Source organism: Anopheles stephensi, chromosome 2 (assembly GCF_013141755.1).
Source record: "Anopheles stephensi strain Indian chromosome 2, UCI_ANSTEP_V1.0, whole genome shotgun sequence".
NCBI lineage: Eukaryota > Metazoa > Arthropoda > Insecta > Diptera > Culicidae > Anopheles > Anopheles stephensi.
The window spans coordinates 60,303,626-60,318,118 of NC_050202.1; the positions used below are offsets into that span (position 1 = coordinate 60,303,626).

The 14,493-nt window shown below is 48.5% G+C and overlaps 1 protein-coding gene across 4 annotated transcripts; it reads left to right on the forward strand.

Annotated features, from left to right (window-relative positions):
- The first annotated feature begins 712 nt into the window (after positions 1 to 712).
- On the forward strand, positions 713 to 14,178 carry LOC118506501 (laminin subunit beta-1). 4 transcript variants are annotated; one of them, XM_036043699.1, is made up of 17 exons: positions 713 to 865; positions 2,015 to 2,237; positions 4,352 to 4,464; positions 4,550 to 4,603; positions 6,224 to 6,482; positions 7,147 to 7,826; positions 7,905 to 8,590; positions 8,668 to 8,688; positions 8,759 to 9,365; positions 9,773 to 10,737; positions 10,807 to 10,903; positions 10,973 to 11,949; positions 12,017 to 12,369; positions 12,445 to 12,586; positions 12,667 to 12,855; positions 12,926 to 13,070; positions 13,139 to 14,178. In XM_036043699.1, the coding sequence occupies exons 3-17, from the start codon at positions 4,404 to 4,406 to the stop codon at positions 13,273 to 13,275; spliced, it is 5,373 nt and encodes a 1,790-aa protein (XP_035899592.1). In that variant the 5' UTR covers positions 713 to 865; positions 2,015 to 2,237; positions 4,352 to 4,403; the 3' UTR covers positions 13,276 to 14,178. The 4 variants fall into 4 exon arrangements, with proteins under 4 accessions (XP_035899592.1, XP_035899595.1, XP_035899593.1 ...); XM_036043702.1 differs by having other exon boundaries at positions 6,227 to 6,482; XM_036043700.1 differs by having other exon boundaries at positions 758 to 869.
- Positions 14,179 to 14,493: the final 315 nt, after the last annotated feature.

A 14,493-nucleotide genomic window follows, 5' to 3' on the forward strand; every position in this document is an offset into this window, starting at 1 on the left:
AAAAATGGGAACAAAACTAAATCCGGAAAATCAAAATTTAATTTCACCTGCCACTAAACCAACCAAAAGAATTTGTGTGGCGCAAAACCAAAAAAAAAATTAGAACAACACTCACACACCCGGTCGGTGCCGGGTATAGCCGGGTTATCGGCTAGAGGGCAATGTTTACTTATGCTACGGCAGACCGTTCTGTCTCAGTCTTTTCCTTCCTTTACGATTTACGCGTCTATACATTGTACGGCTGAAGAGCTGAAGCTGATAAGTGGTGGACCGAAAAGAAGGAAGCAGGAAACCTTCCATACGCTCTTGTCTCACATTTTCCGCCTGGCCCTAGCCAGTGATAAGAATTTCTGCACACCAGTGGTAGTGGTTTCCAGATTTCGTGGCTGTGTGTGAGATCGTCAGACGTCGGACACCAACGATGAGACTCGAGTAGACCGAGTTAAAGATACGATCTTCTCTATAAACTATAAAGTAATGTGTAAAATAATCCAAATAGAACAGAATAATTTAAGAAACTAAATGCAAGCTCGCCACAAACATTAGAAAAAAGGCAAGAAACCCACCGATCCTGCTCCAAAATCCGAGATTAATACAGCAAACCTCGTGGAAATGTGTAAACTTGTGCTGAGCTGCACACGCATCGCACGCACACCTAAGCAATGGGCGCGATCGTGAGCCGATCGTTCTTTCAATGTGGGAGCGAGCGCACACATACCCGCCTCTCACAGAACGCATCTTGCGGGAAGGTTTGTGAGGGCTGTATGCTCAACTCACGCATCATAGTTGAAACGTCTCGCGTAGATCGTGCACGTCCGGACAGTTGAGACGCGTTCGTGCGTTCCGTGGACGGTTCCTTCGCTTTGTAGGTAGCCCAAACCACCTCTGGTGGAAGTTGTTGTTTTGTGACATTTTGGACCTGAAACTGTGCTGGCCACTGGAGCTATGTGAATTTCGTCGTGCGCTGCGGGTACTTGAGTTTAGTGCATCAAACATTGTACAGCAGTGTTTTCTATCCAGCTTCAAAGACGAGATCGAGACATCTCCGTCTAACGCAGTGCCTGTGCAAGGGTGTATCAGGTTCAGAAATAGAAGAGTGTTGGTGGTGCGTGTGAGGTTTAGCTGCCTGTACGATCACGTTTCGTCGCTTGGATGTAACGAAGTTGGAGAAAATTACATTACATTTACATTCGAGAAACAAAAATATATGCGTGAAAAACACATACTTTTCTGCAGTCTGGCGGGTGCGTGCGAGTGAGACAGGGCGAACGGCAAAGTGAGATCGAGAAAAGAGTGAGGAGCCTGCGCTGAAAGAAAAGACGTGAAGAGACGAAAACCTCCTTAAAATCACGGCTGCTGCATTTCCCGAATCTTGCAGCTCGAAACATACTGCCACACACTCTCTCTCTCTCTCGCTCTGGCACACCTATGTTGAAAGTGTTATGCTTCACCGTTGCAGTGTGTTTTATGTTTGCCGTAGCAAACTGCAGCACACACATGGCTCTCGCGGGTAGAAGAACACCAGGCAAGACGACGGAATCGGTGTTGATCTTCTGCCGCGCACGGCACACTCTACCACCCGACGTTTGGATTGGTGTGGCATCAGCAGATTCCAACAGGCGCACGCACCCAGATGGTGGGCTCCCAGTGCTTCGCCATTCCACACGGGAAAGTTTAGACAGATTCGGACAGCAGACGAGCATTTCCAGGTCCGCGAGCCGCTGGTGGGAAGCTTGGGGCAGTGGAACAGACACGACCAGCAAACCATAATAAGATGCGATTTTATGGTGTTTTTTAATGTGCCGCGAGCCGAGACTACAACAATTCGCTGACTTCACGTGTCGTGGAAAGTGCATCGTTTAGCTAAATTTTTTGTTGTGTAGCGCGATCTTGGTGATTTTACAGTATCTTCTAGAGTGTATCGTCCGATGTAGAGTGGATGTCGTTATAGGAAAATATTATGAAATTCATTCAAAAAACCGTGTTTAATTGTGTTACCTTTCCACAACAACAGCAAGTGAGTGCGTAAGTGTGTTAAGTGAAGTGAGGAAAAGTCCTAGCCACCATAGTGAGGTTTGTGCTGCTTCGTGTGTTTTGCCCTTCGGGAAAATAACTACCGGCTAGTGCACCGTTGTGACGCATTCATTGCCATCGAAAGTGTTCCTGTGTGTTTGCTCTGCCGGGAATACTAGCTGCCGCTTATGACTGGCTGGTTCAGCACCATTGCATGTTGAACGGTAAGTGAAGATTTCCATCATCCCTAGGTAGAGGTTTATCAAGATCGCGGTCGTGCTACTGTTGTTTGGTGGGTGTAGGGCTCCTACCGAAACGCCGTTAGACATCAGCCTTCCTTTTTTGGGCGTCAGATGCATCGGAGTCCGCTCCTGTTCCTTCTGGAACTTGTTTCCAAAGTTGCCCATTTTGGGAGGTAAAGCTATTCTTTCCATTTGCCGAAGCATGCCTTCCGTTGGTCGGTCCGTCATGTTCCGGGCTGGCGGGTGAGTGATCTTGGGTAAGAAAGGCTCCCGTTTATACTTGTTAATGTAGAACACGTGCCATTTTTTGGTGGTTGAAATTCCATGTGCGACTCCACATATGTTGGAAAGATGTGAAATCCACTTTAGAAGTTTTGATGACGTTGTCGTCAAGAATTATGAAAAGATAGTCGCTTTTATTACGACCTTGCTGGCTAGAATCTTAATGTCCCACGATCATCTTGTACTTCAACAAGCACCGGAGAACAAGTGATCTTGTTTAATTGATATTAAGCATTGGACGGTCCAAAGTAGCGATACAAATCTGCCGGAAGTTCTGCCTGATTGTGATACACACTCGGTGCTTACCGAAGACCCCGGGACCGAATGGATGGAATACGTCCTGCGGGAAGCTCATTAAAAATGCAAGCGATGCAAAAATGTTGCAATGCTGTCGGTTCGTTTGACACACACACGCACGGTGCATTTGCACCATATTTCACCGTTTCCACTGCCGACTGCCCTCCATCTGAAGTTGGAGCCGAACGAAAGGAAATGTGTGGTTTGCAGGTTTGGTTGCGAATTGTTGGTTGCCAATGTAATCTAAAACATGAGCATTTCTATTTGCATTGTTCGTTTAACAGTGCCGCACTTTAGATAAAGAGGCAACGCCGTGTACGATAAGACAGCTGCGTACTGGACACCACCCCACGATCCATTCAATGCTGCTAATGAATGAAAATTGTTCTAAATACGGACAGAGCTTCAGCCCCGTTTTCGAGTGCATTCGGTGCTAATGAAGTTGCTAAGCGGACGAAAAGTGTTATGGCAGATTTGTTGAGAGGTTGTTTGTTGTGTTACATTTAGCCGTTTAAGCATATACTTTGGATAAATTAGTGCCAGTCGCGGCTAGGGGCGTAAAAGCACTGGAGATGGAGTTGGCGAATTTCTTCGCGTTTTATGCTTTTCTAATTCTTGTGTCCGATTTGAGTTGAGATTCAGTTGCAAATTTTGTGATCATAAAGGCACCTTCAATGATTAGAATATATGTGTCCAGATATGCTGCTGCTAATTCTTAATCTTTTTCCAAAGAATATCTCCCCATCGAGCAGTACAGTTAATTGTCCACGTCAATATTAAGGACGAATAGATGATCTCAATGAAGACGACAGAATTGAAGCTCCGTAATTACATTATGGTTTTATACCCACTGCCAGGGAATAAACGTATGGTTCTACTTCCTCACAGTACTTTAAAGCTTAAAAGAAACTCACAACCATTTGGCCCCTTTTCAACCATATTTCGATAAAGCAAAAGTCAGCAAACATAGCTATTTATCTCCGCGTGTGAGCCTGCGTAGCTACAGAGGGCCAGTTCAACCGACACATCGGAACTGAACTCCCCAACTGTTGAGCGTAATACAACATGTACCACCACACCACGGATGGGGCGCGCATGCATATGGCACGGAATTAGTTCCTCCTGTTACTGCGTGGGGAACTGGAGTGCCATTATCGCCGTCTCCCGGACGGGGACCCGTAAAGAAATCTGACGTGCCCGGCAAGAAACATATTTCAGAGAGACAGAGAGAAAAAAAACGAGGAACTGTTCTATCACAACAACACCACCAACAGCATCAGAACGACACAGGCTTTCCTTATCACCGGATACGAACACGCGGTTCACTATCGCGCCACAGGGTGATGCAGTACTGCGGCATCTGTACTGTAACTGTCGAGGGACTGGGTTCGGAAGAAGTGGGAATTAAAGTAAAGTTTTCCATCTCAAAAGCGAGCGTACTCTTGATCCGGACTGAGGGATGATCTGAGCGGGTATTAACTTCTGTGTGTTTTTTTTGTTGTTGCTTTTCGTTCCAGATTAGGGACGTTATATTAACGTCCTACTCATGTATAGCTGGCCGCGGCAGCGATGGCCAAAATAGGATCGTCATGTATAGCATACGTAGTTATTAATTTATTTATTTTCCATAGTAAGTATTTTGAAGCAGTTTCAATCGAGAATCCACGTGGTTGTAAGTCGTTAATGTAACTCTGCTTCGTTTCCCTTCAATCCAGGTCTAATCTTAAGTAGCAATGCACAACGTCGACCATATGGCGGCAGAGACCGATGTAAGTATGCTAGCGAAGGCTTCTTGCTTTTTGTGAGCTGATTTCTAGAGTTACGTGTCTATATAGAGTTTTGCATAGTTTACAATACTGGTTTTCAATACTGAATTGAATACTTCATTTAGCATTACTTGTTGTGTGTCTAACCTGTGAAGCATGATTTCGTACCACATTCAACTCATTACACTTCCGTGTGCTTAAGCGCATCAGTCATACACGTAACTACCATCTCATACACTCATACTCATCACATTACTTGCCCGTTTGTTCCCGTTTGGCGTGTGAACTATTTAAGCAGTTCCCTCGGTGGTAGTTGCACCTGCACCTAGCACCAACTCCGTCACAACAACCGCTCCGGTAGAGCTGCGCGGTGATCAGCAACCGATCGACGATGGTGAATCGATGGAGTTTACCGACGAGGATGAATCGGGCGAACTGTTCCCGAATCTTCAGTACACCGGCATGATTAACAATCACATCAACTATAACAAGTACAACTCCATCTTCTATCCACCCGGAAGCTTGTCACCGGTACGGTCCGACGATGTAGCATTGGAGAGGGTTTCCTACGGGACGTATCATCACCATCGTCGCCATGATTCGCAACAGTATCGTAACTTTCAACAGGCGCGAGGTCAAGGACCGTGGCAGCACCGTGCAGGAGGTTACCTTATTACGGTTTCTTACCGATACTTGCACCCCAAAAACCCACCCACAAAAACAAAACCTCCAGACATATAACCTGGAATGAACATTCTCAACCGAGTGACAGAGTAGTACTCGTTGTTATCTCCTCCCTCCCGGGTTAATGTGCAGCAGTGAAGCTTCTTCTAACGATGGCCTTCGCGAGATTCAAAGCTTGCGTAGCTCGGTTCGCATTACATCATTGTTTGCCGAGAAGCATCGCTATAAACCCTCCTCAGATGCGGAGTAAACACATGGTGGACGTTTCAAACCATCTCCCCTAACTCCAATACGTCAGTACCCAATCAACTAATCTCCTACCGAAGGGTGATCTGCTGCCAGTTTTTAGCAGCACTCGAAAAATTACACTCATCAACTCTGGCTTAACGCGCTCAATTGGCAACTCGACGGGAGATGTCATTAGACTCCGTAGATTCACTTTCCCTCTTTGCAAACGAAAAAAGAAAATGGATTATCTTGCAAAACTGCGTCCACGCGTCTCTAACCTTGGTGGATGTGGTCCTACTACTGCTAATACGATTCCTTCTCCTCCTGTGCCTCATCTATGCTTTTCCACCGTGTTCCGATTGGTTCTTTCTGGGTTCTGAGAATGAAGATAAACTCCTCGCCGCGGCCGCTGCGAATGAGAGTTGTTTACAGAACGTGCGTCCGTAGTGTATGGTGTTACCCGGTCTTCCGCTTCTTGCATATCCAGCACATGTGCAACATCCCGCACTGTCCGCTCCAGTTATGCTTGGTTGGGTGAATGGTTTCCTTAGGGCCTGATTCTAAATTTAAATTCTGTACACGATCTGCTGTTTGAAACCATACTAATACATGCCTGTATCTTTCCCGCTGCTCCCGCCATCGTTCTGCTCTCTCCCATCTGTGAACTCTGGGTGTGTTGTGGCCGATAACGTCGCTGCACGATCTTAACAGTAGCCAGCAGACCACCGATCCATCGCGTACATCCGTGCGAGCAGAGCTCTTGCTATCCGGCTACGGGCAATCTGCTGATAGGACGTGAGAACCGGCTGGAAGCGTCGTCCACCTGCGGTACGGTACGGTCGGAACGTTACTGCATCGTGTCCCATCTGGAGGAGAAGAAATGCTTCCTCTGCGATACGCGCCGCGAAACCGAGAACGATCCGATGCGCAACCATCGGATCGGTCAGATCATCTACAAAATGCAACCGGGGTAGGTAGTTTGACAATGTTCAACATTTATTGCATTACATCATCCCGGGGCTAAGCTGCGGCTAGTTTAAATACCTTTTAAGATGGTGTTTTCGCCCTGCAACATTGCTCGATGCAGCAGCATGTGCACCGAGATAAGGTAGAATGTTGTATTTAGTTTGTTTTCCGTTTCCACAAAGCTCCATGGCTTCAGCCGGGGATAAACAAACAACACTGCCGGCGATTGCAAACATGGTGTGCAAATAAATGTTAGCATACAAACGTTCGTGGCGGCCTGTTCCAACCGTCGGCAGCAGCAATGGCCAAGAAGTTGTCGAAATTTAACGACACCAAAAAAACCGTGTCCTTCCGATCGGCACATCTGCTGCTGGTCTGTGGTACAGACGGGCGTGATCGATACGTGGTCGGTCTCGGTAGATGATCATTCACAAATAATACGGGTCGTGACATCATCCGTTCGTACGAACATTACATTAGCAGATTGTTTAGCGTACATACTGTCTTGTAAATGATGATGTCAGGAAATGGATGCAATTTATTTATCTACCATGTTTCGAATAGCTAATAATACCAGCGATGATCGTTAGAATGTAGTTTATAGTATCTGTAGGATTTCAGGTGTCTGGAGAAGCTAGATCCTAACCCAACTTCATATCACCCCACAGTACCGTCGAACAAACCTGGTGGCAGTCGGAGAACGGACGTGAAAATGTCACCATTCAGCTGGATCTGGAGGCAGAATTCCACTTTACCCATCTGATTATCGTCTTTGCGACGTTCCGTCCGGCGGCGATGCTGATCGAGCGTTCGTACGATTTCGGCAAAACCTGGCACGTGTACAAGTACTTCGCGCACAGCTGCCGGGAGTCGTTCCCGCACGCGCCACTGATCGCACGGAACATTACGGACGTGATCTGCGATCACCGGTACTCGGGTGTGGAACCGTCGAAGAACGGTGAGGTGATCTACCGTGTGCTGCCTCCGAACATGAACATCGAGAACCCGTACGCCGAACACGTGCAAAACATGCTGAAGATGACGAACCTGCGTGTAAACTTTACCAAGCTGCACTCGCTCGGTGACAATTTGCTGGACGATCGGGACGAGATACAGGAGAAGTACTATTACGCCATCTCGAACATGATTGTGCGTGGCTCTTGCTCGTGCTACGGCCATGCTTCTCGCTGTTTGCCGCTCGAGGGTGTGCGGAATACGGTGGACATGGTGCACGGACGGTGCGAGTGTACGCATAACACGAAGGGTCTGAACTGTGAGGAGTGTGAGGACTTCTTCAACGATCTACCGTGGAAGCCGGCACTTGGCAAACAGACCAACGCTTGTAAAAGTGAGGATGACGGTCCAGTAGTTTGTACGGTACTGAAGTAAGTTCAAATTTACTAATTTCTTGCACTTCCACCCGCAGAGTGTAATTGTAACAACCACGCGACTAGCTGCCATTTTGACCAGGCCGTTTACGAACACTCGGGACGGGTTAGTGGCGGAGTGTGTGACAACTGCCAGCACAACACGCAAGGATATCACTGCGAAGAGTGTGCACCGTTCTACTACCGCGATCCGAACGAGGACATCCAGAGTCCGTACGTGTGCAAACCGTGCGATTGCGATCCACGTGGTTCGCTGGACGATGGAATTTGCGACTCGATCGCCGACGAGGAGAATGGTATTGTGGCCGGTGCCTGCCACTGTAAGCGCAATGTGAACGGACGTCGGTGCGACCATTGCCGGGAAGGATTCTGGAACTTTGACGAGAATAATCCGGAGGGCTGCCAGCCGTGTACGTGCAACACGCTCGGAACGGTTAACAATTCGGGTTGTAATGTGTACACTGGCGAGTGTATCTGTAAGCGGTTGGTCACCGGACGCGACTGTAACCAGTGTATGCCGGAAACGTATGGACTGTCGGACAGTTTGGAGGGTTGTACGCCGTGCAACTGTCATCCGGGAGGATCGCTGGATAATAGCTGTGACGTGATTACGGGCCAGTGCCGTTGCAGACCGCATATGCAGGGACGAGATTGTAGTGAACCGAAGCAACACTACTTCATTCCGACGTTGCACCGTATTCTGGAGGCTGAGATTCCGTCCACTGTGAGTAACGCAAACCGGAGAAGCGTAAAGGCGTCAATGTTAACAAATCTTTTTTTACAATTCTATTTGTTTTCTAGTTCTGCGAGTCTGGCGGAGGAGTAAGTTGGAACAACACTCAAATGACCAGAATCCGCATTGCTTATACAATCCGCTAACTCTTCTTTGCAGCAAAACTGTTCGGTTGTTGTGCGCGAACGAGCAAACGATCGGGACGCCGACTTTACGGGGCCAGGCTTCATCCGCGCCACGGAGGGTACCACGCTGAAGTTCTCCGTGGACGACATCCCGAAAACGATGAATTACGACGTGATGGTACGCTACCAGCCCCAGATGAAGGGAGACTGGGAGAACGTGCGGATGACCGTGATCCGGCCGGAGGTGTACAACCCCGAGGGACCGTGTGCCAACTCGCACCCAAGCTACGAGCGCGATATCACCACGACACTGTCCGAGTACGAAACGAGTGCTATAGCGCTGCACGACATTTGTCTGGAGAGCGGCAAAACGTACAAGTTTATCGTGTCCTTCCAACGGCACGAACCGTACGACGATAATCCGACCGCACAGATCTTGATCGATTCGATCGTGTTGATACCGCGCATCGAAATTACGCCAATTTTGCAGGGTTCCCATCAGGCCGAGGTGCGTCACCGCGAGTACGTTGATCTGGGATGCAACCACACGTACTACGATGTGAACTACATCATCAACGCACCGGAAGAGTGCAAGGATCTGCTGAAGACGATCAGCGTTTACATCAACAACGGTGCAACGCGTAAGTGTGAATGGAAGATACTCCCGTGATAAGTTGATTCTGTCTGCCAATTCGCCACCGAAGTGTGCGTAACCGATGGTGGTTGGTATCTTATCAGGGTGTTGCCGACGACTAGTGGACGGCATTAGCTGATTAACATTCGTCCATCGAGCTAGATTGAATTTTTGTTGACATTGAAACCACAGTCAGCGAATTGTTGTTCGGCAATGGTGCACCTTAAACCGATACTTGTGCTTTTTCTGCTAAACTCAGCAGTTCTGCTGGGATGGTTGGATTCCTGCCGGGGACAAGATATTAACCCGGGAGAGGTGGAGCTAGAACCTTGTTAGAATCGATGAGATAATACGCTAGTGAGTGAGGGTGCGATTGTTGTTCTCATACCATTTGGATGCTTTTCATCATTGCAGCTTGCGAGTGTAATCCGACCGGTTCGAAGAGCAAGAAGTGTGCTGAGTCGGGTGGTTTCTGTATGTGCAAGACCAACGTCGTCGGACGGCAGTGTGATCGGTGTGCACCGGGTACGTTCGGGTTCGGGCCGGAAGGTTGCAAGGCTTGCGACTGTAACAGCATCGGATCGAAGGACAACGATTGCGATTTGATCACCGGACAGTGTAACTGCCATCCCAACACGTACGGCCGGGAGTGTGACCAGTGTCAGCCGGGCTTCTGGAACTTCCCCAACTGTCAGATCTGCGAGTGTAATGGCCATACGCCGACGTGTAATTCGAAGACCGGCGAGTGCAATCACTGTCAGGACTTTACGCAGGGCTGGAAGTGCGATCGCTGTATCGACGGGTACTACGGCAACCCGTTGCTCGGCTCATCGATTGGATGCCGACCGTGCCGCTGTCCGGACACGGCTGCATCCGGTCACTCGTACGCGAGCGAGTGTTATCTGCACCCATCGACGAACGATGTGATTTGTGCGTGCGAGGAAGGATATGCCGGGGCTCGGTGCGACGTGTGCGCGGACAATTACTTCGGCAATCCGGAAAAACCGGGCGGCCAATGTCAGCCGTGCGACTGTAGCAACAATGTCGATCCTAAGCGGCCCGGTAACTGTGATGCTAAGTCGGGCAAATGTCTCCAGTGTCTGTACAATACCGAGGGTGACCATTGCGAGTACTGTCGGGATGGTTTCTACGGCGATGCGTTGCGACAGGACTGTCGGGATTGTGACTGTAACTTGCTCGGCACGAACCAGACGATACAGCACTGCGACCGGTACACGGGCCAGTGTCCGTGTTTGCGTAACGTGCAGGGACAGTACTGTGACGAGTGTATTGAGAATCACTGGAAGATTGCTAGCGGTGAAGGATGCGAGGCGTGCGATTGTGATCCGGTCGGAGCGCTCAGCGAGCAGTGTAATCCGGTAAGTGGTGGTTGCTTTTCGATAGAGGAACTATCAGAGACACTTATCGAGATCATTTCCATTCCACAGTACGACGGACAGTGTTCGTGCAAGTCTGGATTCGGCGGACGGCAGTGTAATCAGTGTGAGGCTTACTTCTGGGGCGATCCAAATGTGGAATGCAAACGTATGTATGCGATTTGAATGTTCGTAGAATTATTCTGCTAATTTAAAAGCTTATCATTGTCTGCTTCAGCTTGCGAATGTAATGCGTACGGTTCTGCCACACAACAGTGCGATCGTACCACCGGACAGTGTGCCTGCAAGTCCGGTATTGGCGGGTACAAGTGCGACCAGTGCGATCGAGGCTACCTAGGCCAAGCTCCGTACTGTGAACCTTGCGGCGAGTGCTTTGACAACTGGGACATGATTCTGGACGGGCTGCGCAACGAGACCGATCGTACGATCGAGGAAGCGAAAACGATCAAGAAGCTTGGTGCGACCGGTGCCTACAAGAAGGAGTTCGATTCGATGTCGAAGAAGATCGCACAAATCGAAGGCCTGCTGAACAACACCATTTCCGATCGCGAGATTGAATCGATCGGTGCCGAGATTGAGCGTATTCGCACCCATCTGCAGGAGTCGCTACGTAATTTGGAGGAATCGGAACGCAAGCTGCAGGAGACGGACTCGAGCATTAAGCTTGCCAACATTGAGATTGTGAACCTCGGACGCCGGGCGGATGATGTGAAGCAGCTGACAAGCTATCTGAAGGATAACGCGACGAGACTGCAGGAGGGCAACATCGAGGGTGCGCTGAATCTTACCCGTGATGCGTGGTACCGGGTGAGCATGCTGGGTGAAACGAACATGAACATTACGGCGATCAACAGCCGGGCGGAGAATTATTGTCGCCGGGCGGAACATCTCATTAGCAAGAATCAGGTCGACGTTGTGCGGAACCATGACAATAACGAAGCGGCCTTCCTGAAGTACCAGGAAGAGTTGAACGATCTGAACGGAAACATGCCCGATCTGAACCAGCGCATCTGCGACCGTGCCGGTGATCCGTGCGATGAGTTCTGTGGTGGTGCGGGCTGTAAGAACGGTTGCGGAGGTTTACGGTGCGAGAATGGTGCGTTGACACTGTCCGAGAAAGCGCTGGACTTTGCCAAGAAGACGGAGCAAAACATTAAGGAAAAGGAGGAGCTGGCGGATGATATTCTACGATCGGTAAGTACAATGGAAAGTCAGTCACCCCTATAGTTCGGCCCAATCGTAATGCGGTCTTTTCCCTTAGATGTCACAAGCGAAGGCAAATGCGTCGGAATCGTACAAGAAGGCGAAGCGAACGCACGACGAAACGCAAGCCCATCTCGAAGAAACGAAGGATCTTATCGATCGTGCGAACGTGCTGATTGGCAAACTGTCGGACATGATCGAAAATACGACAGCGTCGCCCGGTGAAATGCGCGAACTCATCGATCAGGTCATGGGATACACGCTGCAGCTGGACCCGGATCAGATCGACGATCTGGCGCAGAAAATTCAGGATGCCGTTTCCCATCTGGTGAACGTGGAATCGATTATCCGCAACACCGAGAACGATTTGCGGCGCGTGGAAATGCTCAAGACCGATGCGCTGGAGAAAAAGTATAACTTGTTAATGGCATATCACTATATGGGGTGGATGATAATAATATGCTTTTGTCCGATGGTTTATTGCAGGGAACGCGCAGAAAAGGTGTTGGCCGGTGTACTGAACATAACGAGAGCTTTGGAGGATGCGGACGATGCACAGAAGAAGGCACGCCAATCCATCAAGCAAGCGAACGGGGATATAGCTTCTGCAAAGATTGATTTGGAGGAGGTATTTCACCTTTTCTTTAGCGCATGATGAACCAGGAACGTCAAGCAGCAGTTCACTAATCTTTTCCTGTGTGACTTTAGATTGATAAGGAGACGGAAGACGCTCAGAAGCGGGCCAACTCTACGGCTAACGCGGTGTTGGCGTTACAGTCCCGGCTTGAGCAACTCCAGAAGGATAACATTCGTAACGAGCTTGACGCCAAGGACATCAACAAGCAGGCAGAGGATGTAAAGGACTCGGCCAACAATGCTCACGAGCGTGCAACGCAGGTACTGTTGCGGTGAAACGTGTGCAGAGTATTTCACAAAATTTGTCTAATGCCATTCCTCCCTCGTCTAGCTCAAAAACGATTTCAAATCCGCCAATGAATCGCTTACGAAGCAGGCACGTCGTTCGGAAAGTGCCCGGGAGCGTGCTCAAAATTTGCTGAACCGTGCGTCCAAAATTACCGTGGATACGACGACGCAGCTTTCGGCCCTACAGAGTAAGGCAGTCTAGTGGTGACTTAGCTATGAAATATGCTCATTAAACTCGCTGTTCTATTCTGCACAGGTATGGACGATATATACAAATCGAATGAAAAGGAGATCCAGAATCTCGAGTCTGAGCTGAACGATCTTACCGGCAAGATCACGTTCTATCTGCAGACGATCCAAACCAACGCCGAGCGCTACCGTCAGTGCACATAATTCGTTGGATCAACAACGAGCGTCCGATGCGTGTCACATCCATTGACGCATCGCCTCGATTGGCCCTCCCAAGCGCATCTTCGCCCTACCATTGCGCTAAACGACTGCCAAGGAAACTAAGCAATTACTATTGTGTTCACACGGGAAGATTACATAGCGAGAGGTTTCAGTGCTCTCAGTGCGCCACTATACTCTATTCTATTTCCAGTTTCAAACGAGTGTCCTGTGACAGAAGCCTATAGATAATTTTTGTGCCAAAAGTAGAGAAAAACGAATGCCGCGAATGGATTATACACACTTCCATAAACAGTTGCAGTTTCAACGGTGACTGTTTCGTGCTATCTGCTCTTTTAACAACTTTCCATTTCCACAGTCCCCGTATTAGATTTTTGTTTGTTTGAGTTCGTCACTAACGCTAGCAAAGCATAGAGTAAGATTAATAAGGAATGTTTTAGCCAGTAAGTGATCGATGGGTGTTGCCATAGCTTTGAAGAAAACTCCATTGTCCAAAACATCCAGTGCATTTAATAAGATTTCGGTTTTTCCCAATAACTTTAACCAATAGTTTTGATTTCACCAACAGAAACGTTCTCTTGGGTACACTGAAGTCCAGTACTGCAGTTTAAATATACTCAGACAATACTACATAAATCTAGAAAGACACATTGCAACGTTTCTCGAAAGTAGCTAATAGTTCATAGAAGCACTCAAAACTTCGCCAATGTGGCAACAAATAGTTATGGAAACGATAGTACCAATCGAGATAAAAGAAGAAACACGCCGTTAATTGTAGCATCCTAAAATGCTCGTTTTAACCCTGACTTTAAGCTGAAAAACAATATTAACTAAATCATATGGAAGTCTGTGCGTCGTAAATAATAAATATCTTCTGAATGTTTTAAACCGCTGCTTTGGAGTTGATTGTTTGATAGTACTGACGGGCGGGGCTAGTCAGGCTCGCCAGACTGGGCTGGTCATGTCACGAGAACGATACCGGACGTCCTACACTGTAAAATCTTCTTTGGGAGTGAGATGGAGTGATGGTGATGATGCATCCGCCAGAAGGACCGGTCTATTGGAATGGCAGACGATGGTGCTCGACCGTGAGGACTTTCGCTGCAGGCCAAGACCAAAGAGCACGTGTGATGTTCGGAGTAAACGCGTTGTACTTACGTTAAGTATGACCTCTTTCACACTAGCAACCACTAATGAACTATC

Excerpts from the sequence above, each read along its gene's own strand:
- LOC118506501 (XM_036043699.1), top strand. The coding sequence starts at position 4,404 with ATGGCCAAAATAGGATCGTCATGTATAGCATACGTAGTTATTAATTTA. Across the intron at positions 4,604-6,223 it reads ATATGGCGGCAGAGACCGAT|TAGCCAGCAGACCACCGATC; the intron begins GTAAGTATGCTA and ends CGATCTTAACAG. Across the intron at positions 7,827-7,904 it reads ACAGACCAACGCTTGTAAAA|AGTGTAATTGTAACAACCAC; the intron begins GTGAGGATGACG and ends TTCCACCCGCAG.